The 22,225-nt window shown below is 48.4% G+C and overlaps 1 protein-coding gene across 1 annotated transcript in view; it reads left to right on the top strand.

Moving 5' to 3' along the window:
- Nucleotides 1-1,006: 1,006 nt before the first annotated feature.
- The window catches only part of SRRM4 (serine/arginine repetitive matrix 4), a gene marked incomplete at both ends in the record, with an annotated part of 161,763 nt that continues 140,544 nt past the window's right edge, over nt 1,007-22,225 (top strand). Inside the window, one exon of the mRNA XM_082667848.1 lies at nt 1,007-1,137. Within this exon, the coding sequence (XP_082523974.1) occupies nt 1,007-1,137 (131 nt within the window). The remainder of the gene's footprint in view (nt 1,138-22,225) is intronic.

Raw genomic sequence — 22,225 nt, 5'->3', positions numbered from 1 at the left:
TGCAACGCTGCACCCCTCTGCGGGCGGGGCCGGCTCGGCAGATGGCGAGAGGCCGAATTGTTGACGGATGGTCCATCAAACGGCACTTTCTGGGTGGTGGGGATCTCGCAGCACCCAGGCGCAAAGAGGAATTCCGAAGACGTCCCCCGTCCCCTTGCTGCTGTAGACAGCCCCTCCCAGAAGTGAGGCGGTGGCGGAGGGGCGGGGCAGGTTGGCGGGGGCGGATAGATTAAGTTTTTTTTCTCCCTTGATAGAAGATCTTCTTCAAGACTCGTGAAGGGGTTGGGAAGGGAGGCGGCGGGCCCAGAGAGCACGCAGGAGAGGGTAGGGGGAAGGCCCGCGGCGGAGGGGGAGGCGAGGGGGCTGGGAAGCAGGATCTCACGCCCGGTTCAGTTCGGGGTGCCGCGAGTGCTTTTCTCAGGGGTCAGCGCTGCAACTCCGTAGCCGCGGGGCCCCGGTGACGGTGACGGGCGCGCGCCCCGCCCTTTCTCCTCCCTCGACCTGCGGGCTTTTGTTATGCAGATGGCGGCTGGAGGCTGAGGAGGCGGAGGGAGTTGGTGGGGCGGAGGAGAGGCGGAGAGGGGGGGAGGAAAGTGCGGCTCGCGCGACCAGCCTCCTTTTCCAACGTCACATTGTGAGAGAGACAAAACCCGGGCGCTCCGGGGCTCACACGCGCACGCACACACGGACGACCCCGTCGCCTCTTCTCTCCGGCGCTGCCGAGAAAGCCAGCCCAACGTTCCCTTCCTGGGGCGCGGAGGCTCTGCAAGCTCAGAGCGCAGCCCAGAGCCGACCCAGAAGGCGGAGAGAACCGGCGCACAAGCCTTCTCCCTCCCCTGCCGGCCCGGGCTGAGGCGCCCATCCCCCGCCCTGAACCCCTGTCTCTCCCACCCCACCCTTCTCGGTCTCACACGGACAGAGAGCGGGGCCAGGTGTGCCCCCGTCCGGAAGCCTCGTTTCAGCACTTCGGACAGCGCCCGGGAGCCCCGGGCCCTTTTGGTTGGCCATGGCGAGCGTTCAACAAGGAGAGAAACAGCTTTTTGAGAAGTTCTGGCGAGGAACCTTTAAAGCCGTGGCCACCCCGCGTCCCGAGAGCATCATTGTCGCCAGTATCACGGCCCGCAAGCCGCTGCCAAGGTAATGACCTCCTGCTTAAGAGGGGAGACCCTGATGGTCCCCCTTTCTGGCCTGTGCCCCAGAGCCCTGCGGGGTGGAGGCAGGCAGCTGGGCCAGAGCCCCTGTCTTTTCCCGTCACTACTCTGCATCTCCCACTGGAACATGGGAGAACGAATTGCTTGTGTGAGGTGGCAGCTGGTGGGGAGGGACGGGGAGTCTTTAAGGGGAGCAACGCTCAGCCGGCTGACCTGGCAGCCGCTGTTTGAAAGGTCTTGCTGTCTTTGGGTGGGCGGTGGAGGTGGGAGATGACTGAGAAACTTCTCTTGATATCCCAGGGCTCCGAGGACAGGGGGTGAAGGAATGGTGGATTTGAGGCAGTTAGCGGTGTTGTACAAGAAGAGATGAGGATTGAACTAGCTCAAGCCTTGTTCAGAGACAGCGGCACATTTCCGTGCTCAGCTCAGAAACTAGTGAGCTCTGACTGTTTTGACAAAAGCCCATATGCTATTCCCTCAAATACACCCTAAACAGCGCCCTCCTCCACACCTTCCTGGCGGCGGCTGCTGAACTATCTGGTCTCCAGCACGCAGAACCAGGAGTCTGAGCTCAAGAGTCAGGGAGGAGCCTTCCAAGAGCGTGAAGATGGTCTCAGAAGAATTTTATTTGGTTTTTCAAAAAGAATCTGATTGCTTTGAACTCAGGCATAAGAACCGATCCTTGGGTGGTGGTATAGAAATAGTGTGATGGAGGGGGGATGAGGGAAGAAATGAAAGAAAGGCAGAAAGAGGGAGAAGAAGATGTGGGGTGAAACTGCGAGGAGGTTGGGGGGAACAGAAGCATTCCAATACAGAGAAGACCCAATTGTTTTCATAAATCATTCAATTTAGAGGAGTTCGAGAACGAAAGGAAGAAACCTGTGCCCTCCGTCAGGGAAAATCAAGGCTGAATGAAAACTCTTCTTTTGCTGGTGTTGGATGAGTAGTTGGGTGGGAGAAAAAGGAAGAAGTGGACCAGGGGAGACCACTTGGAGGATTTATTAATCCTGGCAGGCTGCATTAGGGAGTAGGTTGAAAACATGTCTGGGAAAGTGCTTCGGACAGAATGCCTGTTGTGGCACAGCTGCATCTGAACTTTCCAGTGGGTGTGGGGTGGAGGACCGATGGGGGAGTTATATTTTAAGAATCAAACTCAGACTGGAGAACTTTTCATAGCCTGATAGAGACCTGGCTCATACAGGTCTTTAAGAAAAACGGGTACCGCGTGTTGGGAATGGGTGAACTAGAAACATGACGGGCCAGCAGGATGTAGCAGGCGGCAAGTGGCAGCAGCAGCAGCCAGTATTTGTGGCTGGGATGAGGGAACATCCTGTGACACAGGCTGGAGAAGGGGAACAGTAACACCAAATGCCACCAAAAGCTGGTGTTGCTCTGCTTGGAAGGAGGTTCTTTGTAGAGAGCTTTGACATCAGTGGTTTTATCTTCCTGGGTTTCTGCCATCCATTGCACCTTCGGAGTGCACCTCCTGTTGGCAAATCAGGTGCTGCATTGGCCAAAGAATATGCCCTTGTAGAAGGGACTAGAGGAAATTTCATTGGAAACTAGAAGTGTGGCAGTTGGTCCCGAGTATTCCATGTATTTCAGGGGTACAGGGAGAGGAGAGCAGATTCCTGGTGGTATTTTAATTCAGATAAGCATACCTGATGGCCACCTTGCTTGGTAACTTCACCTTTTGCCTGTCAGTCTGTTCCTGTCATGCCTTTTTTCCTGGTCATCCTCTCAGTCATATGAATTGCTCACAAGGTCTCCCACCCCGCATGCTTCTGCAGCTTTGTGCAAATCCTGATTTAATCCATACGAGACTCATAATAGCCAACCCTCCCCACCCAGGCATCATTTCACTCCTGGTGTCTTTTAACGTCCTGAGTCTCCTTCCCCCTGAAAACCACTCCCGAGGTGGAAGTCTGAGCATTTAGTCCCTAATTTATGTTGTGCTGAAAGGATCCTCTTTACTCTTTAATACTTCTGTGACAGGCGTGGCCTCTCTGTAGGATAGATTCCACTTTGTGTTTAAGTCTTCAGGAGGGGGGGCTGGGTTGGAGTTGTCTTTTAACAGACTGGCTGTAAAGCCTGAAACATCCACATTTGCACCCACGCCAGCCACATCCAGCGATGGTCAATTTCTACCTCCTTTTTAAGGTTCTGTGCTTACTTAAGGGTGAATGTACCATGTTTCTAAAGCAGAGTTCCTAGGAAGGGAAGGGACAGAGGCATGAGCTTAGCATCAGCGGCTTCCTCTACAGGCAGTCTGGGGACTTGGTCTCATCAGAAATGTTGTCTAGTTCCATGAATGAGGCCCAGCTCACAGTCAGCGGATCTGCCCAAGTAGCTGTCTACAGGGAGATGGGGGAGGGGGAGGAGGAACCACCAGCCAGTCCTGTTGGTTGCACACTTAATACTTGTTTATGGATGAGGGCTACTACCCCCTGAGTGAACTTCCCCAGGATATTTTAAGTCTGTTTCTGAAGATAATTTAGTACCAGGATAGAAGCTTACATTCAATTCGTTGATTTCATAGCAATATGCATACATCATACAACCTTACTCCAAGCAAAGCATCCCCTGGTCCCTCCCTCTCCGCCTCTGTGAGGCATACTTGATGAGGCAATATCTTTATAATGTATCAAGTTGCGAGCAGATGTCTGACTCAAATGTCCGAACGGTGTAGCAGTGTGGGAGGCGGTGCTTAAGGGCTCAGAGCTGAGCTTCGGCCCGAACCCCAGTACCTGGTTCTGCCGTTTAGCCGAGTGCCTTAGGCAAGTGGCTCTACCTTGCTGAGCCTGTTCTGTCAGCTTGAAAATAGAAACAATAATCGTAGCTGTCTCAGGCAGTGAGTTAGGAGGACTGAGGCAGGTGAAGCACTTCCCACAGTGCGAGGGACAGAGTGATTGTTTAAAACAAACAGCTCAGAGCTCTGATGGCCAAAGGAAATCTACAGTTCCTTCCAGTATTGTGTTTTTCCTGCCCACCCATTTCTCACCCTGGTAATGCTGACCATAAAAATTGTGAGATTTCAGCTCCTGACAGGGACAGGAGGTGGGGTGGGTGGGATGAGAGCAGTCCCGTATTTTCCTCCCTAAGGTCCTATATTTCCTTCCCTGAGGGGAGGTTAGCTGCTTTGTGATCTGATGCTTTCAGTTAGGGGGTGGAGGGCTGGTGAAGAATTGTCTGGATTCAGAATGGATTGGTGCGACATCCCTATGGAAGATTATTCTGTTTTGTGTAGGGATGACCAAGCACTGCCAGTCTAGCCAAGGCTCAAATTCCTTGAAAACCATAGTTTTAATCCTTAGCCCATCAACTCTAGAGTGACAATATAATTTGTAGTTCATATCAAGAGTGAAAAGGGTTGCCTGTGGGTGGTTATTCCAGGATGGAAGCTCTAATGGGAAGTATCCCAGGCAAACCTCACCCTGTACCAGCTGGAAGAGAGCCAGCATGAATCAATAAGATACTTGGAGTGTACGAGACCCCCTCTTTTGTTCCTGCCAAAGAAGTATAGTCGTTTTCCTGGCATTAAGTCATTCTCTTTTTTAATTGCTTAGTCCAGAAAAGTTTTCACCTGAGAAGTTTAGGCTGAAAGTGGGAAACCTAGTGTCGGAGGCCAACTCAAACTGTAATATTCAGATCAACAAAGAGTAGTTGAGGACGTAATGAACACGTAACTATCATTTGTAATTAGTATCTCAGTTGTTTGTAGTTACAGGAGTGTTTGTAAAGGGCTAGAGAGGTGGCCCGCTTAAGTAGACTATGCATTCCCTTTACCATTCTTTGGGCAAGCTATTAATTTTCTTCGAAAATCCTTTCCATGCAGAATAGTCCAGAAGCAGACTTCAGCCCAGTCCCTGTCTAAAGGATCATAAATTCCAAACGATTGGAGATTTTACTGCATAAAGGGAAAGACGGCCAAATTGTAAGGCAGGGAAAATGCCTTTGAACCACTTAATTCAAGTCTCCCCTTCGTGCCAAGAGATCAGTTAGCACATTTGTGCTGACTCTGTCTCTAGGAGCAGAGTGAGGGGCTGTTGGGAGGCGATGTCCTGTGGTTAAGAGCCAGGAGACGAGGGTCAGGGAAAATGCTTGCCCTGGCGATGAATGAACATTTTCTCTGGAAAGGGAATGTTACTGTTTGGGTCAAACCTTTCTCCTTCTGAAAGGTGAAATTGGTTGAATGGTGTACAGGGTCAATGAGGGGATCGTTTCTGACACTGCCATGTTCACCTGGCAACTGTGCTGTCTTAGAGACCCGAGCTGTGGTAGATGTTCAATGAAAGTTGGATGCATTAATTGAATGAGTACACATGGTCCAGATCCAGTATGAGATTAGCCCTCTCCCAGCCCACCCCGGTCCTGACAATCTGAGGATACTGGTCGGTGCAACCCGGGAGGCTGGGAGACACACACACACTGCAAATAGATTTGACTCTCACTAGTGTCAGGATGAAGCTCTCTAGATATAGATGTCTGTGTGGCTGGGTGAGTGAACATGTCGGCTTGTCCGGGGGCAGGAGGTCGAACTTAATGTCACTTGGAAGTGCTTTCCAGGCCCGTGTCAGTCTCCGTTAACTCCACCCCGACTCCAGGCCACCAAAATGGGACCACGTCCCTAAAAGCCTACCTCCTCTAAATGAGGATGGAAGCCTGGGTCAGGTGCCTTCTGCTCCACGGCGCCTCAGTCATCCCACAGGGGCACAGTACATTTTTAAAAATATCGTTTCTTTCAGAGTGGCTGGACTTACCTTCCTGCAAAGTGGAAGAGTTCGCAGGGGCTTAACAAAACCGGAGTTCTGTAATTGCTTGTTAGTAAGACTTTCTCTGAGGTGCGAGAGAATATTTCTGGGGTAGAAGAGGTAGAATGGTGAAGAGCTTGGGCTCTGAAGTCAGATGGACCCAGGCTGACATTCTGCTGGGCTACTTCCCAGCTCTGGAATCTGTTAGTCACTTCACCTCTCTACGCTTCACTTTCCCCATCGGTGAAATATTCATCTCACGGAGTTGTAGTGAGATTATTCTCACTACAGTCGCCTAAAAGAGCCCCTGGAGATTTGTACAGAGCTGTTTTAAAAATCCGACAGGACCTGAAGGCAAACTAATCGCAGGAAATGTTTCCTTTTACTGCTTACAGACGCTCACTGGCTCCGTGGCTTTTGGCAAGCAACTTGACCTTCTCAATCTCAGTTTCCTCATCCATAAAATGGGACTAATAATAGCAGCCACCTCCAAGAGCTGTTGAGGGGACTGAATGAGCTAATATATGGGAAGCACTGTTCGGCACTCAGTGAGGGCTCCATCAGTGGTAGCTCTTACTATTAATAATAGATGATCGTTTTTATTATTCCTACGTGTCAGGCCCATCAGGGAGGAAAAGATGAATGAAATGCAGTCTTTCCATTTGAGGGCCTCGGAATTTAGCAGCAAAGGGAGACATAAACAGGAGTGTGTATGACAGAGGCAGATCATCTTAAGTACTATAAATGTAGGTAGGAATAAAGAAAGGGGGATGTGGAAAATCAGAGGAAGAAGAGACCCTCAGTGAGACCTGGAGTCCCTTGCTTATTATCATACAGTAATCCTTAGTTATCTCACCTGTAAAATGGGAATGATTCTTTTTCTTCATCAGTTTTACCTACAAATGCAAGGAATGATCAGAATGAATACAGCCTTTATTCCCCGTAGAGTCTCAAGAAAGAGCTTTCCTTTTCCCAGAAGAAAAAGCAGGTTAAACTCTGGAGGGGGCATTCTCTGTGGGGAGTCCCAGTCAGTGCTAATGAAGGGAGGCTATGGAAAGGAACTGCCCTTATAATATAAATCTCCCAACTCCCCTGTCAGTGGCTTAAGGATACAGACGCGGGCATGGGCTGTTAGGTTTCTTGTCCTTCATGGTCCAGCGCTGGCTAAAACAAAATCCAGTCTTCATTCCTCAAGCAGCCACCGACGCTGGGGGGAGCAGAGTGAGCCCATACATGTCAAAGAGAAAATAAACCACTGGGGAATGAATGTACAAAGAAGAAGAAGCTGCCTGTGGCTAAAAACCAAAGCTGTACTTCATTCATTCAACAATTTCCTTGAGCTCCTGCTTGGTATAGCAGTGAACAGCATGAAGCCCCCCGCTCTCATGGGGGAGAAAAATAGTAAATGAAGAAACAAACAAATAGTATAAGGTCAGGTGGTAGTAAGTGCTTTTAAAAAGAATGAAGCTGAGCAAAAGGCTAGAGGGTGAGGGCGAGGATGGCTTTATTGGATGGAGTGGCCAGGGACCTGGAGAAGGGAGGGAGCCAGCCATGAGGATTACTGGGGGGAAAGTGTTTGAGGGAACAGCATGTGCAAAGGCCCTGAGGTGGAAGCATGCTTGATGTATTTGAGAAATAGCAAGGAGGTCAGTGTGGCTGGAGCAGAATGGGTGAGGGGAAGACTGACAGGAGCTGACTCCCTAGACATAGGCAGGAAACAGATCAAGCAGGGCCTTGTAAGACATCTAAGGACTTCCCAGGTCCTCAGCTCCTAGGCTGGGGGGATGGAGGGGGTCGCAGGGGCGCTCCTGCCCTCTCAGTCAGGGTCCCTGGTCTGATCTTCTTCTCTTGGCTCCTCTCTCCCGACTCTAGTGCAACCAGGGATGACTTTGAACTGCAGAGTCAGAAGCTTAGCTGGGCCCCTCCATGTGTTATGGACAAACATGAAATTTACACATCACTCTGATTGTGATCAATCAGATTAGGAAATTGAAAAAGACACTGTTTAGACTTCCAAATAGAAGTGGCAAATCTTATTCCCATGACGGTGACGGCTTGGTGTATCTCTCGTATCCATGGGTGCAAATCTATACTATCCCTCTCACCTCACAGCCCCTTTGCCACACACCCTTGAAGCTACAGTCTGCGCTCGCACGCTCTTTCTCTCCCTCTCTCCCTCTCCCTCTCTCTCTCCCTCCCTCTCTCTCTCTCTCTCTCTCTCCCTCTCCCTCCCTCCCTCTCCCTCCCTCCCTCCCTCCCTCCCTCTCTCCCTCTCTCTCTCTCTCTCTCTCTCTCTCCCTCTCTCCCTCTCTCTCTCTCTCTCCCTCCCTCCCTCCCTCTCTCTCTCTCTCTCTCTCTCCCTCTCTCTCCCTCTCTCTCTCTCTCTCTCTCTCTCTCTCTCTCTCTCTCTCTCTCTCTCCCCTTCCCTCCCCCATCTCCATTGGAGATTTTGCTGAGGGAGCTTCCATATGCCACAGCCTGTATGTAGAGCTCTGAGAAATAAAACACAGAATTAAGATGTCATAGAGACAAAGCCAAACCAAATCCAGGAACCATGCCGAACCCTAAAACAGTCATTAAGTAATTCACGTCTGCATTTGTCTGTTGCAAACAAATATTAAGATCCTCTGGACGCAAATGTTTCTCATCAGGAGAATCCCTTCGTTGCTGAATTCCCTGGGCTTACATCCCGCTGACAGGTTCGCTGAGCAGAAACACCAGCGGATCACTGTTCTCTGGCTTCATTGAAAGTGAAGCTTAGGCAAGTGAGCTGGGATTTTACAAGGCAGTTACCACTCCTACGGGAAGAGAGGAGCCATCTGGGCCTGACGCGTGTGCATTCATAGCGTGTGCGCGCACTTGCTCACGGTGGGAATGTGTCTGCCGAGCGCCTTACGTTGTTATGTGCCCAGCCCTGTGCCAAACACGTTTCATCTGTTGTCTGATTCCATCCTCACAGTAACTTTAGGAGAGAGGTATTTTGAAGACCCAATTTTATAGATGAGGAAACTGAGGCTCAGAGAGTAGAAGTGACCTGCTCATGGGAACATGGCTGGTGAGTCATAATTGGAATAAAAACCCAGAGCTCTTAACTGAGAAGTTTATAGTCTAGTACACTTTGCAGAAAAGGAAAAGCTGAGACCAGAGAGGTGAAGTGTGGCTTGTCCAAGGTCACATAGTATGTAAGTACGAAACCAGGATCTGAAATCAAGTCTGCTCAATGGCAAGTACGTTCTTCTCTACCTGCTGTACATCCTGTCACTGTGGTTTGGATTTTAAGGTCATGGGTGTTTTTGTGTTACTTTAATCATCGTATTTTACGTCCAGTCAGCTTAGGCAATTGCCATTGTTATAATCCCGTCTCACACCACTGACGGTAACACTGTCTTCCTCTGTCCTTACCCTTCTTACCCATCTCCATGTCGAGCTAGAAGAACCTCTTTGAAAAGTAATCCAGACCATATACACCCTCCTTACTCTCGTCTAAAGCCCTGCATCACTGTCCATTGGTTTGCAGAACTTTAGGCCTTGATGACCCCCTGCCATGGTACAGCCTCTAGCCACCTCCCCCAAGATCATTTCTAAAATGCTGCTTCTCACTCCGTCTGCTCCGGCTGCCTCCCATTCCTCCTTTTAGTCACTCAAATTTTCCACGCCCTTTCTGCCACCAGGCCTTTGCACATGATGCCAAGAAAGCTGTCCCTCTCCCTTGGTGCCTAATTTATACCTACTCCGCTTTCAGATCTCAACTCAAATGTCATCTCCTTAGGGAATCCTCCCACAATGCTCTAGACTAGGTCACACCTGGCATTACAGACTCTCATCACTATAGTATCTCTCTTGGTTCTCGACACATTTGTAATTTTACACTGACTTACGGGATCATTGGTTGAAGTGTACCTCTTCTAATAGACCGAAAGCATCATGTCAATCTGCTTGTTGGTTTACCTTTTGCACTTGATACATAGTAGGGGGCCAAACAAATGTTGGTTGAATGCATGAATTGTAGCAATTTCACCTCATTAAATCATTCTTATACCTAATAGTCTGAACCACATGGAATTTCCAATATTCAAAAACAGCAGTGTTTCCTTTGATTCACAGGAGAACTCTTTGAACTACCGAGGGTGGAGACCATGTCTGTCTCATTCCTTGCTGTATCTCAGCACCTAGAACAGTGGCCCGTGGTTGGCCCATTTTCTTTAGATGTTTGTTGAATGAATGATTGAGGGTATATAAGTGCATGGTACAGATGAGGAAACTCAGAGACCTACAGACATACATCTTCAGAATTTTAGAGCTAAAGGGGCCTTTAGGAGATTATCCCGTCTCCTCATTTTACACGTGGAGGACAGAAAGATACGTTTTATAATATTTATAATGTATCGGAACAACTGTACAGATATAATTTATAAATACACTTACCTGAGGGTTCATTCTCAAAACTTCTTACTGAGAGAGTTAAGAGGTCAGAAGGTTTCTAGGACCTGCTCATGTAGTTCGGCTCCTCATTTTGCAGATAGGGAGACTGAGACCCACAAAAGGGGAAGGACTTGTCCAAGGCCCTTACGTAGCCTGAGTCAGCCTGGGTGAGCTCTGGGTTCGGTGAAGTGGTGTTTGCCCAACATCAAGGTTTGTGTGTGAGCTTCCCTGCTGTGGTCAGGAGATCAGACACTGCTCGCTCTTGCCCCCGACCCCTCGCTGTGAGATATGGCATCCTGCCCCATGAAGACCTCTTGTGGCATATGCCGCCCAAAGCCTGGTCTGGGGATCCTGATGAGATGTCCATCTGTACTCAGCCTGGCTGTTCCTGGGATCATATTTCAGAGCTTTCAGCCACTAAGGAGGCTTTTCTCTGGCCAGCCGCCCTTCCAAGGCCAGGCGGCAGGTGATTCTGGGGCCCAGCCCACTCCCATAGAGGGTAGGTAGGCTCAGGGCAACTCTTTACTGTGTGGACGGTTTTTTCTAGCCGGAAACCATCACCACAATAGCACATCCCAGTGATCAGCTCCTTATTAGCCAGTGTCAGCTCACTGGGGCATTTAGTCGGCAGTCAGAACGGGAGGGCCAGAGGGGACATTGGAGGGACTCGAACACAGCCTCTTTATTTTATAGATGGGGAGACAGGGGCACAGAGAGTCCACAGGGCACTTTGTGGAGCATCAGAATGTTAACGCCCAAGGTATAGCTGACATACGGGCCACCTGACACCCAGTTCTGAGACACCACACTGCTCAGAGTTCCTTGGAGAAGAAAGCAGAAAAATTAGTGTATTTCCATTTTACAAATAGGACAAATGAGGCTCAGAGATATGAAGTGACTTGCCAAAAGTCACACCATGAAATCGTGATACATTATTGTGGTGGTGGTGGTGGTGGTTTAACTATTACTGTTGACCTCATTTGATTCTCACAACAGTTAAGTGCCAGTTTTATGTCCATTTTGCAGAAGAAGAAACTGAGGCTTAAGGTCTTATAAAGACCCAGAATAAACCCCGGGTCTCTTGACTCCAAGTGCAGTGTCCCCATCCCACTGCAGACAAAATGTGTGACCCCAGGAGCTTGTGCACTGAGCATGGATCCACCAGGCAAGGGGAGGAAAGGTGTGGCCACCTCTGGTCATTGACCAGCCTGCATTGCCAGTGTTACCCCCATTGAAGCCCCCTTCTTTCTCTACACTAAGTGTACCAGCCTCATGCCTCACACAGCTGCCCCCTGTGTATGCTCCTTTTCGTAAGTGGAGACATCCCTTAGAGTGACATCCCTTTTAATGGCCAAGGGAGGAGGGACACATTGGAGTAGGACCCCAAAACAGCAAGGGGGACTCAGAGCTCAGGAGCCTTAGGAAGAAATTTACCCCATCATTGCAGGGGCCTGATTGAGGGGAAACAGGCCCCAAACTACAGTGGGAGGAGCATGCGTCTGGAAACCTTCCTTCCATGGGGGTGGTTATGTGTGACCACCCCGCTCCCCCAAGAAAGGACATCTTGCCACTAAGAGAGTTAGGGGTGGCCTTAAGAGTCTCTTCATCCTGCCCTCCCTAACTTCCTTTTATGGAAGGAATCCAGCCCAGAGTAGTTAAGTAACTTGCCTAAGGCCTCACAAGCAATTAATGCCAGAGACAGTGGGTTCCTTGTAGAGCATCAGTGGGTTCCAGGGGAGAGGAAAAGAGCTAATATGATTGCCATCCACTGCCTGTACTCATCCGCACCCCAAACCACTGGCTGTTCCACCCTGGACCTATAGCATTTATGGCCCTTTAGCAAATCAACTCTCAGTCTATCCCCAGTGATAGTTTGAATGCAGGAACTGGGGACTGGTCTAAGTGCTCCTAGGTGTTTTTGATGTTTGCCGTCTTGTCACTTGGGCTAGGTGCCGTCACAGCAGCTGATGTTCGCTGTCCCCACTCTGGTCCAAAAGACCCCGTTGCCTTCCCTCTCCGTGGAAATTCTGGGTGCTCAGCATACTCCTCCAGCCACCCTGCTCATCCAGCCCTCAGGGAGGCATCACCTCCCATTCACCAAGCAAACGCGGCTATGACACATGCCAAGGGAAAGGGGTTGCATAGTTGGATGAGTTCTGGCTCTGTGGTTGATAAGCTTGGGCTTCAATCCTATCCCACCGTCTATTAGCTGTGTGATTTTGTGCAAGTCACTTTGCTACCCTGAGCCTCATCTGCATCAGGGTGACAAAAGTCTCTAACTTGAATAGTTGCTGATTCCTGGTTTTACCTGTTAGGAGTGATTGCCCTTGGACATTAAGGTTCATGTTCAAAAGAGAGTCAGTTTGGTAGAGGGGGAGGGCGAAAAGACACTGCGATTATACCCCTAAATCTCCGAGCTCATGGGTTCCATTCCCTATTACACAGGTAGAGAAAGAAAGGCTCAGAGAGGAAAAGGTACTTACCTGCCCAAAGATAAATAGTGAATCAGAACCCAGGTCTCCTGACTCCCAGGGTTTACTTCTCTGCCTCAGTGACCTCATGAATGTCAGTGTTTCAACTTCTTCACCTGTCAAAGTTTTAGTAATAGTTCCTAATCATAGTTTCTGAGTACTTACTACATGCCAATCACTGAGCAAAATGCTTTATCTGCAGTATATCACTTAATCCACTGAACCATTTTTTAAGGTAGTTAGATATTATGACAATTTCCATTTTGTAGATGGGAAAATTCGGGATCAGAAAGGTAAGTAACTTGTCTAAGCTCACACAGCTAGGTGATGTCAGAGATGCGATTTGAATCCTGTGCTGGTAACTCTTACTAGCTCTTGTTGGGAATGCCTGCTCTGCCAATCTCCTGGTGTAGGAAGGAAAGATCAGAAAAATTAGGAGCACCATAGGGAAACGAGGAAGTTATTGACAAGCTGTTTACGTTGCTCCATCCCAGTGCCACAGTGATGCGTAAGAGAGAACATAGTTCAAGACATATGTCCACTAGTACTGCCCAGTTTTATTTTCAGGTGAACAAACTCACTGAAGGAGTTTGATGCTACATTAATGAGCAGCTTTCCTGGAAGCAAATTTCCCTAGGGAAGGGAGGGAGAGAAACAGGGAGAATAAGTGTTTCTTGAGTGAGAAATTTGGGGCTTCTAATTGCAACACCTACCCCAAGCTGACCCATTTAGGTGCATCTATTATGCAGTCACGGTCATTCTTCATAGGCACGGTACTTCACACTTGCTACGAACTTGACCGACACATCCACCCATCCATCCATTAACTCATCATCTATTCCTCTATTCATTTATTTATCCATCCACTACGTAGTCACTCATCCATCCCTCCATCCATCCATCTACCCTACACCCATCCATTGATCAAGGAACCATTCGTTTATTTATTCATTATTTCATCCATCCCTTCATCTATTCTCCAGCTATTTGTCCCTTCATCCTTTTTCCAGATATTTTCTTCTCCCATCCATTCATCCATTCATTCAACCAACCAATCAATCAACCAACCAACCAACATTTATTGAGCATCTACTTTGTGCCTTTCTTTACCATTTCCCTATATTTATGGTAAAGTAAGGTTTATTGATTTCATTTAACAGATGATAAGAAATGGCAGCTCAGATCATTTATTTTCTAAGACCTTACAGGCATAAAGCCCGGTTGAACTTGTTCTCCCTATCTTAGTTCTTTGTAAGACACCTAAAACATTGTGGTCCCAAGGAATTTAGGCACTTTACGTTTGTTGGTTTTTCTCTGAGGCCTTTTGCTATCGAGATTTAAATGATTGTACTTACTCATTCTTGTCAGAAACAAAGAATCACAATTGCTATGATCCTTTGTTAAAACTCGTGCAAGGGGATTTCACATCTGAAATCCCTTCTGATTATCCATTCATACCTTCACCCAGCACTGAGCTTCTACTATATGCAAAGCATAGTCATGAATAAAGATATCTCAAGTTGCTCACATTCTAGTAGGAGAGGCATGTCTATTAATAACTAGCAATTAGCAGGCATGGCAGGAGTTAATTTTGTGGAAAAGAGAGTTAAAGTCTGAACAGGTAAAGCGACTGGCCAGAGATCAGCGAGTTAGTCGTAATGCCGTGCAATTTTAGATATTGCTGCTTATAAACTAAGCTCTACGCTGGGCCATTTGTAGGTGTCACTTCACCGAATTCACCCCCAGTCCTATGCAGTAGATAGCACTGTCCCCATTTTGCTGATGGTGGAAGTGAGACTTAGAGGCTTTAAGCAACTTGGCCAAGGTTACCACCTTGTAAGGGTCAGAGTTAGGGTTATAACCGAGATGTACTTGCTGCCAGTCTTCTCTCCTACCCAACTCTTGCTTCCCCACAGGCACGATATGGGGAATGTCACTGGTGAGGCCTAGCTTTCTCCTGCTTTCAAGTTTCTAGATGATCACTTCAGTGGAAGCTTCCGCAAAGACTGGGCTCCAGCAGAGAGGGAAGGGCCTGCCCAGCAGGGAGGCTGACCTCATGGGGCTGGGTGAGGGGTTGCCTGGGGGTAGTGGTGGTCCTTTTTCACACGGGGCAGTTACTCAGAAGGAGAGTCCGCCAGTGGGAATTGCCTTTCATGCCCAACAAGAGGATTATCGAACCATCCATGAAGAGGGACAACCCTTCAAGACAAGGACACAAGAGATATTGGTAGTTAACCATGTGTTTTCTTGCCCAGAGCTAAACCCAAACATGGCAATGCAGAGGATCGCAAGTGGAATCATTGGTGTTGAGGAAGAGCGTGGGAGAATAGATACTTGTTAAGCACAAGGATGTCCCATTTCCTTGCACTAAATTGTAGGGTGATTAAAGACAGCCTTACATTGTAAGAACACGGGTCCAGAGAGGTTATTTTACTTGCCCAAGGTTGCCCAGCTTGACCATCAATTCACACATATTACCATGGAGACACCCATCATTTCTGCCCACATGGGACTTTTCTGGTCTTACAGACCTCTCCCTCCTCCCCTCTCCTCCTCTCCCTTCCCCTCCCATCTTCTCTCCTCTCCACTCCCCAGCAGAGGCAATCTCTTTCTGCTCTGGAGAAATCTTTCTTCCTTTGTGTTTCTTCAGGACTCTCTCCTTAGGTCTGTAAATCCTCTTCCCCTAAAGGCTTTGAGTTTTCCAAAAAGCAAAAGCTAAAAACACTCTCATATTCTTCCTGTTTTCAGCCCTGACACATGCCTCCCCCGAGGCAAGGAGGGTAGAACCCATGATCTGCTTAAATGGTAAAAAAGAAAAGGGGAAAATACAGGGAGAAAAAAACCAAGTAGATCAGGATCTCAAAACAGTATCCCATTTCCATGCAGTATTACCTTTACGCTTTTGAGGTGGGTACTATTAAGACATCTCCAGTTAACAGATGAGGAAGCTGAAGTTCAGAAACGTTATGTGACTTCTCCAAGGTAACACAGCTAGGAAGTGGATCCAGGATTCAAACCCAAGCTTGTAAGACCCCAGCAGTCAAGATTTTAACCACTCTGTTCTACTAACACACTACCTATGAGAAAATAATATCAAAATTGTCCAGAGATGAGAACTGACTTGCCCAAGTTCATTCAACAAGTCAGCAGAATGGGAGCCACATTTGCTGATCAGAGGCACATCAGTCAATACATACATATAATGGGCACCACCTGCATGCATCTGGGCCTATGCCCATGTAGTTCAGTCTCTAAGGAGGTTACACTCAAGACCCAAGAGTAAAGTTCAGGGAGGAAAGAGATATTCATTGGAGTGTCAGCTAAACTACAGACCTATGCAACTGAGTGAAGTAAGGGCAGGATGGCAAAAAAAAAGTTCCATAGGGGCTTCCCTGGTGGCTCTGTGGTTGAGAGTCTGCCTGCCGATGCAGGGGACGCGGGTCCGTGCCCCGGTCCAGGAAGATCCCACATGCCGTGGAGCGGCTGGGCCCGTGAGCCATGGCCGCTGAGCCTGCGCGTCTGGAGCCTGTGCTCCGCAACGGGAGAGGCCACAACAGTGAGAGGCCCACGTACAACAACAACAACAAAAAAAGTTCCATAGAGGATGTCAACAGCTTCAGTCAATTAGTAGTATGTGCCCGAATCACTGTGCTGAGAAGGCTTCTGGGGCTACGTCTGAGATGAGTAACAAAGAATGCTTTGATTCATTAGTGATGTCTGTCCTTGGTGCAAGAAAGGAAGGTCGCAGTATGCATGCTATATATTTATCTTGCCCAGGAAGGGAATGCTACAGCTTTGGGAAGGATCACATCAAGTAGTATCCTTGCTGTTGGTGCTACGCTTTTTACATTCATTGTTTCAATTAATGCTCATCACAAAACACCCCCTCCCCCCATTAAACAGATAAGAAAACAGAACCTCACAAAGGGAAGGTCACTTGCCCAAGGCTAAAGAAGCTAGACAGTGGCTAACCAGCTCTGATAACTACTGTTAAATACATAAACCATTAGGTTGATGAATAGAAATGTCAATAGAAGAGCAATCCCGGAACCTGTTAGTTAGTGCCTGAATGTATGTATCTGGCCAGAGGGCTTTGTCTTGTTTGTCTCCGTATACCCAGCCACTAGCACAGGACCCAGGACACAACTGCTACCCAATCCATATTTACTTAGAGCTGTGAACAGGCATTGTGTTATATACCCCGGGAGAGGTGGTTTAGAGAGCGAAGAGATTGGGCTGCGCTTGTTATGGGAAAGTATCTAGTTCAGTGCTTTGCACAAACTAGGTACACAGTAAGTATTTGTTGAATCAGCGAGTTCTAGAGGAGTTGGCTACCGGGAGAGATTCAGAAGACAAGACAATCTGGATGGAGACAGGGCTCAAGGACCAGTACGCCAGGCCAAGCAGACACATTTCACCATCTCCTCAGGCCAGTCAGGGCGCTGAAGCAGGGCGAGGAGGAGAAGGGGTGGCCTGCACCGAGGGAGCCATTTCTGGCTTTGTGTTCTCCCAGCAGGATGCTGGGAGGCTGCAGGAGCCAGATCTGCTGCTGGGGCTCCGGAACTCAGAGCCAGGGCGATGGAGGCCAGCTTCGTCTTGCCTGGAGCGCCTGGGTTGCTGTGCAGCAAGGCGGGGGCGGGGAGGCAGCAGGGAGGGCTGGCCTCAGGGATGCCAGTCTTCTCCCGCCACATCTTTTCCCAGCTGTGTCCAGCCTCTGTTCAGTTTGGGGGTGATTTATCATCAGAATTGGCATACTGCATTCTTTTTTTTTTTTTTTTTTTTGCGGTACGCGGGCCTCTCACTGTTGTGGCCTCTCCCGTTGCGGAGCACATGCTCCGGACGCGCAGGCTCAGCGGCCATGGCTCACGGGCCCAGCCGCTCCGCGGCATGTGGGATCTTCCCGGACCGGGGCACGAACCCGTGTCCTCTGCATCGGCAGGCGGACTCTCAACCGCTGCACCACCAGGGAAACCCTGGCATACTGTATTCTTAAAAGAGTTTCAAATTATGAAAGCACCATGCGATGGGTCGAATTATTTTTTTCCATTTCACAGAAGAAAAAACTGAGACTAATAGAGTTATCTGTAAAAATAGTAGCAGTGTGAGTCAGACATTATACTAAACATTTCGTATATACTGACTCATTAAAGCTTCACAGTGCCCTATGAGACGGGAAATATTCTTATCTCTATTTCGAGGAAGAGGAAACTGAGATTCAGGGAGGTCAAAACTTCATCAAACCCAGTCCTATCTGATTCCAGAGCCCACGCGCTTAACCTCCATGCTATACAAACTCCTTGTCAATCAGTTAATTAGCCTATTAATTAATAATTTGCATTTATATAGTGTTTTACATTTTTCAAATACTTTGTGTATATTTGTGCCCTTGAGCTGTGCTCTAGTGCTTTAATTCTATAAGGTGGGTGGAGCAGGTATCCTTTTTCTTCACATCCTTTGACACATCAAAAATGGTGCCGGGAGTTTGGAAGGTACTTTCTGCTCTGCTCGGACTGTACTTTGTACACTGTGTGTGACGTGTGATACTTTGAATAGCACAGCCAAGTAACCCCAGCATGGTACTATATTTCACTACCCCAAGCCTCAATTTTATCATCTCTAAACTGGGGGAAATAACTTTCTTCCAAGGTTACTGTGAGGATTGGAGATGATAAATTAGAAAAGAGCCTAGCACATCTGGCACACCAAAGAAGCACCCAGATGCACACCTGGGAGTCTCCCATTTTATAGGAGTGAGCAGATACTTCTCTTGCTGGTTCTCTTTAAGGATGGGAATGAACAATTGGGAGGTGACCGGCGGGAGTTGGCGTGGTCACCTGTAGCTAAGGAGGAGCGCCACTTACTCCTAGGATCCTCTCCTCACCCCTGCACAGCTAGTCACGGGAAAGGAAGGGACTTGGACCCAGGCGCCATGGGATCTCCAATATATTTAACTCCAGTGGACCCTGTGTTTCCAGTGACTGGTCCTGTATTAAAGTCCATAGTGGTGTTGGTCACCATTTGGGCAAAGCCAGACCAGAGCTTTAGCCAGGATTGGGTTAAACTGTTTCTAGGTGCGAGAGAAATCTCTGGGAAAAGAGAGGCAAAGAGAACACAGAAAGTACACTTACCATTGGAACCTAGATTTTGTGATTACAAGTCATCTAGCCATGGACAGTCCTATCCTTGGACTGTTCTGAGTTTTCTCAAGAAACAGCTAGAGGGGCTTTCCTGGTGGCGCAGTGGTTAAGAATACACCTGCCAAGGCAGGGGACACGGGTTCGATCCCTGGTCCGGGAAGATCCCACGTGCCGCAGAGCAGCTAAGCCCGTGTGCCACAACTACTGAGCCTGCTCTCTAGAGCCCATGAGCCACAACTACTGAGCCCTCATGCAACAACTATTGAAGCCTGTGCGCCTAGAGCCCATGCTCTGCAACAAGAGAAGCCACCGCAATGAGAAGCCCGCGCACTGCAACGAAAAGTAGCCCCCGCTGACCGCAACTAGAGAAAGCCCGCGTGCAGCAACGAAGACCCAACACAGCCAAAAATAAATAAAAATTAAAAAAAAAAAGAAACAGCTGGAGATGAAGACATTCTGCCAGAACCTAACCTAAGTGGAAGCTTAGCACTCTCCGTAGTCATGGGGTTGTTGCCCAGTGGGGGAACCTGGAACGCAGTGCCGCTGGAGACACGGGACTTCCTTTCACATCTCATGTTCTTTCTTAGGAATCCCTCAGACCACTGGAATCGATTCCCAGTGCTCTTTCTCTCCAAGGAACATAATCTCTCACCATGAGAGCACATCTGCTGGCTGCTTATACCATTAGACCTGAAGAATAAGTAGAATAGATGTCATCTTGGATATTACAAGAACGTTATTAAATAAAAATAGTGTGGTTAGGGTAGGCAAGAGGTAGCAGCTACGTGGGATCTCAGTGGCTTCACGTGAACCAGTCGTTTCTTGTTTGTATCTTAGTCCTAAATGGGTTGGAGGAGGGCTTTGCTTCATGTAGCCGTATAGGGACCCACCTCCGTAACGTGGCTTCCGTGCTATGTGGCATGATCCAGCTGGAAGACGAGGAAAGTGAACCAAGGTGGAGAGGTCACACCTGCTTTTAACTGCGTCCGCCTTGAAGTGACCCATTACTCCTGTGTATATTCCATTGGTAAAGGCTAGTTACAGGGTCCCTCCTAGGTGCTAAGAGAACTAGAAAGGTAATCTAGTAGCAGGTCTGGGTGGAAAGGGGAGGGAATTCGGTGCCATCCTCTCCCATACACAGGAAATGCCTTTCATTCCTGGAATCACATCCTGTGGTGAGCATCTGTGGCCTCTCTGATAAGCTCTTTCTCTATGTAAGAGGAAGAGGGCCGGAAGAATAACAGTCACTACTTCTTGAGCATTTCCTGTGATCCAGGCACTGTGCTAAAGTCTTCACGTGCATTAACATTTTAAATAAATTAACTCCATCAGGTATATATTGTCATTCCCATCTTATAGACAAGGAAAGCCTCAAGGAGAGAAGTAATTGATCCAAGATCACACAGCTAGAAGCTGTTGAAGCTAGGATTTGAACACGGGTCTAATTCTAAAGCCTGTATTCTTTTTTTTTTGAAGAAAAATTAAGTCTTATGTGTTTTTAAAACCAAACCACTAGGAAAATATATCACTCTTGAAACAGCAAACAGACAGGCTGTATTATCATTTCAAGTAATAAGTTGGTAAAAAACACAACAAGGTCCTTAATAAAACGATAAGGTGCCAGAACTACGGCAAGAGCAACGCATGTCGCAAAAGTGGTATTTGGTAATGGAGGGCCGTCCCGATTTTTGTAAAGCCTGTATTCTTGATTTTTTTTTTTTTTTTTTTTTTTTTTTTTTTTTTTTTGGTACGCGGGCCTCTCACTGCTGTGGTCTCTCCCGTTGTGGAGCACAGGCTCCGGATGCGCAGGCTCAGCGGCCATGGCTCACGGGCCCAGCCGCTCCGCGGCATGTGGGATCTTCCTGAACCGGGGCACGAACCCGTGTCCCCTGCATCGGCAGGCGGACTCTCAACCACTGCGCCACCAGGGAAGCCCTAGCCTGTATTCCTTACCATCAGACCACACTGCCTATGTTAAGAGCAACTTTCAGAGTGTTGTTGGGAGAATTAAATGCAGTGATAGACAAAGTGATTAGGTCAGTGCCTCGACTGCCATTAATGCTCATTAAATGTTGCTACAAAAAAGAAAACAAGGAAAAATACTCAACTGTCAGAAAGTTTCTCTTTGATCTTTGGGAAGTAATCTCCCTTGATTGTTTTTTCCTTTGAAAATTTCATGTTCCATTTATTCACTCTCACATTCAGTAACATATTTATCGGGTGTGTTTTACGTGCCAGACCTGGTGCTGGATGCTTGGGTTGTGACAATGAACTGGATAAAGTCTCTGCTCTCCAGGAGCAGAGTTATGACATGGGATGGATTTATTCTCCCAGAATTCTTAGACATTCTCAGAAAGGACACCAGAGTTGTCAGAAAATTGGGGTCTGATTGGCCCGTTGGGATAGGACGGAACCTCAGTTGACTGAGAGGGTCTGATCTGTATCCCATTCATGGGGCAAACCTAGTCAGTAGGCAGGTGTGAAGGACCATATTATTTTTATTTGGGTCTTTCCAGGAAGCTTTCCTTTCCCGTATAGAGCCTTGCTTCCATACCAATTAGGGCTGCAAGAGGCACAATTCTGTTTCTCAGTTACCCTAGATGCTATAACCGGTGCAGGGCTAGCATATGATATTAGGAGGGCCAGTCTCAGCCCTTCCCTGGGATCAGGGGCAAGGGAGGGGTCTCTCCTCGGGCTCTGGTGGCGAGAAGGGCCAAGCTGCACAGGAATCGTAACGCCCAGCATTTGCTGAGTGTTTATCCCAGTGCCAGGCACTGTGCTGAGAGCGATGTGTGAATTGTACTGCTTCTATAGGCGGGTACATTTTCATCATGCTCGTCCGACACTTGAGAAGCCCGGAGGTCAGAGGAGGGTCACACAGCGAGTAAAGGGTGAATCGGGATTGGACTCACTGTACCGCATTGCTACCCATCGTCTCAGGGTCCCGGGCAGGAGGGGAGTTGTGGGAAGGCTTTGCTAGCCTTGCTGTACAGCCTGGGATCCAGGGCCAGGGGTGAGTAGATTGAACCCTGTGACTTGGCCTGCATTTCCCTGTCTTCCCTTCCCCCCCAACGACAGCAGCGTCCAATCCAAGTCCTAAACCTCCGAGCTCCGTACCTTCATCGTCTCCGGTGTGTCCTGAGCCCCAGTCCCCAGGCTTCTGTGGCATCCTTGATTCTTGATTCTCTCAGGGAGCTGCTGCAAAAAGATTGAAGTCAGCAGCTGCGTATACCTCTATCAAAATGGAGGGCCATTTTGCATATATTTTCTGTTCCTGTTTTCCCCCAAGGGTG

This window comes from Grampus griseus, assembly GCF_964374135.1.
Source record: "Grampus griseus genome assembly, chromosome: 12".
Classification (NCBI taxonomy): Eukaryota; Metazoa; Chordata; class Mammalia; order Artiodactyla; family Delphinidae; genus Grampus; species Grampus griseus.
This window is presented reverse-complemented; position numbering and strand designations above follow the sequence as displayed.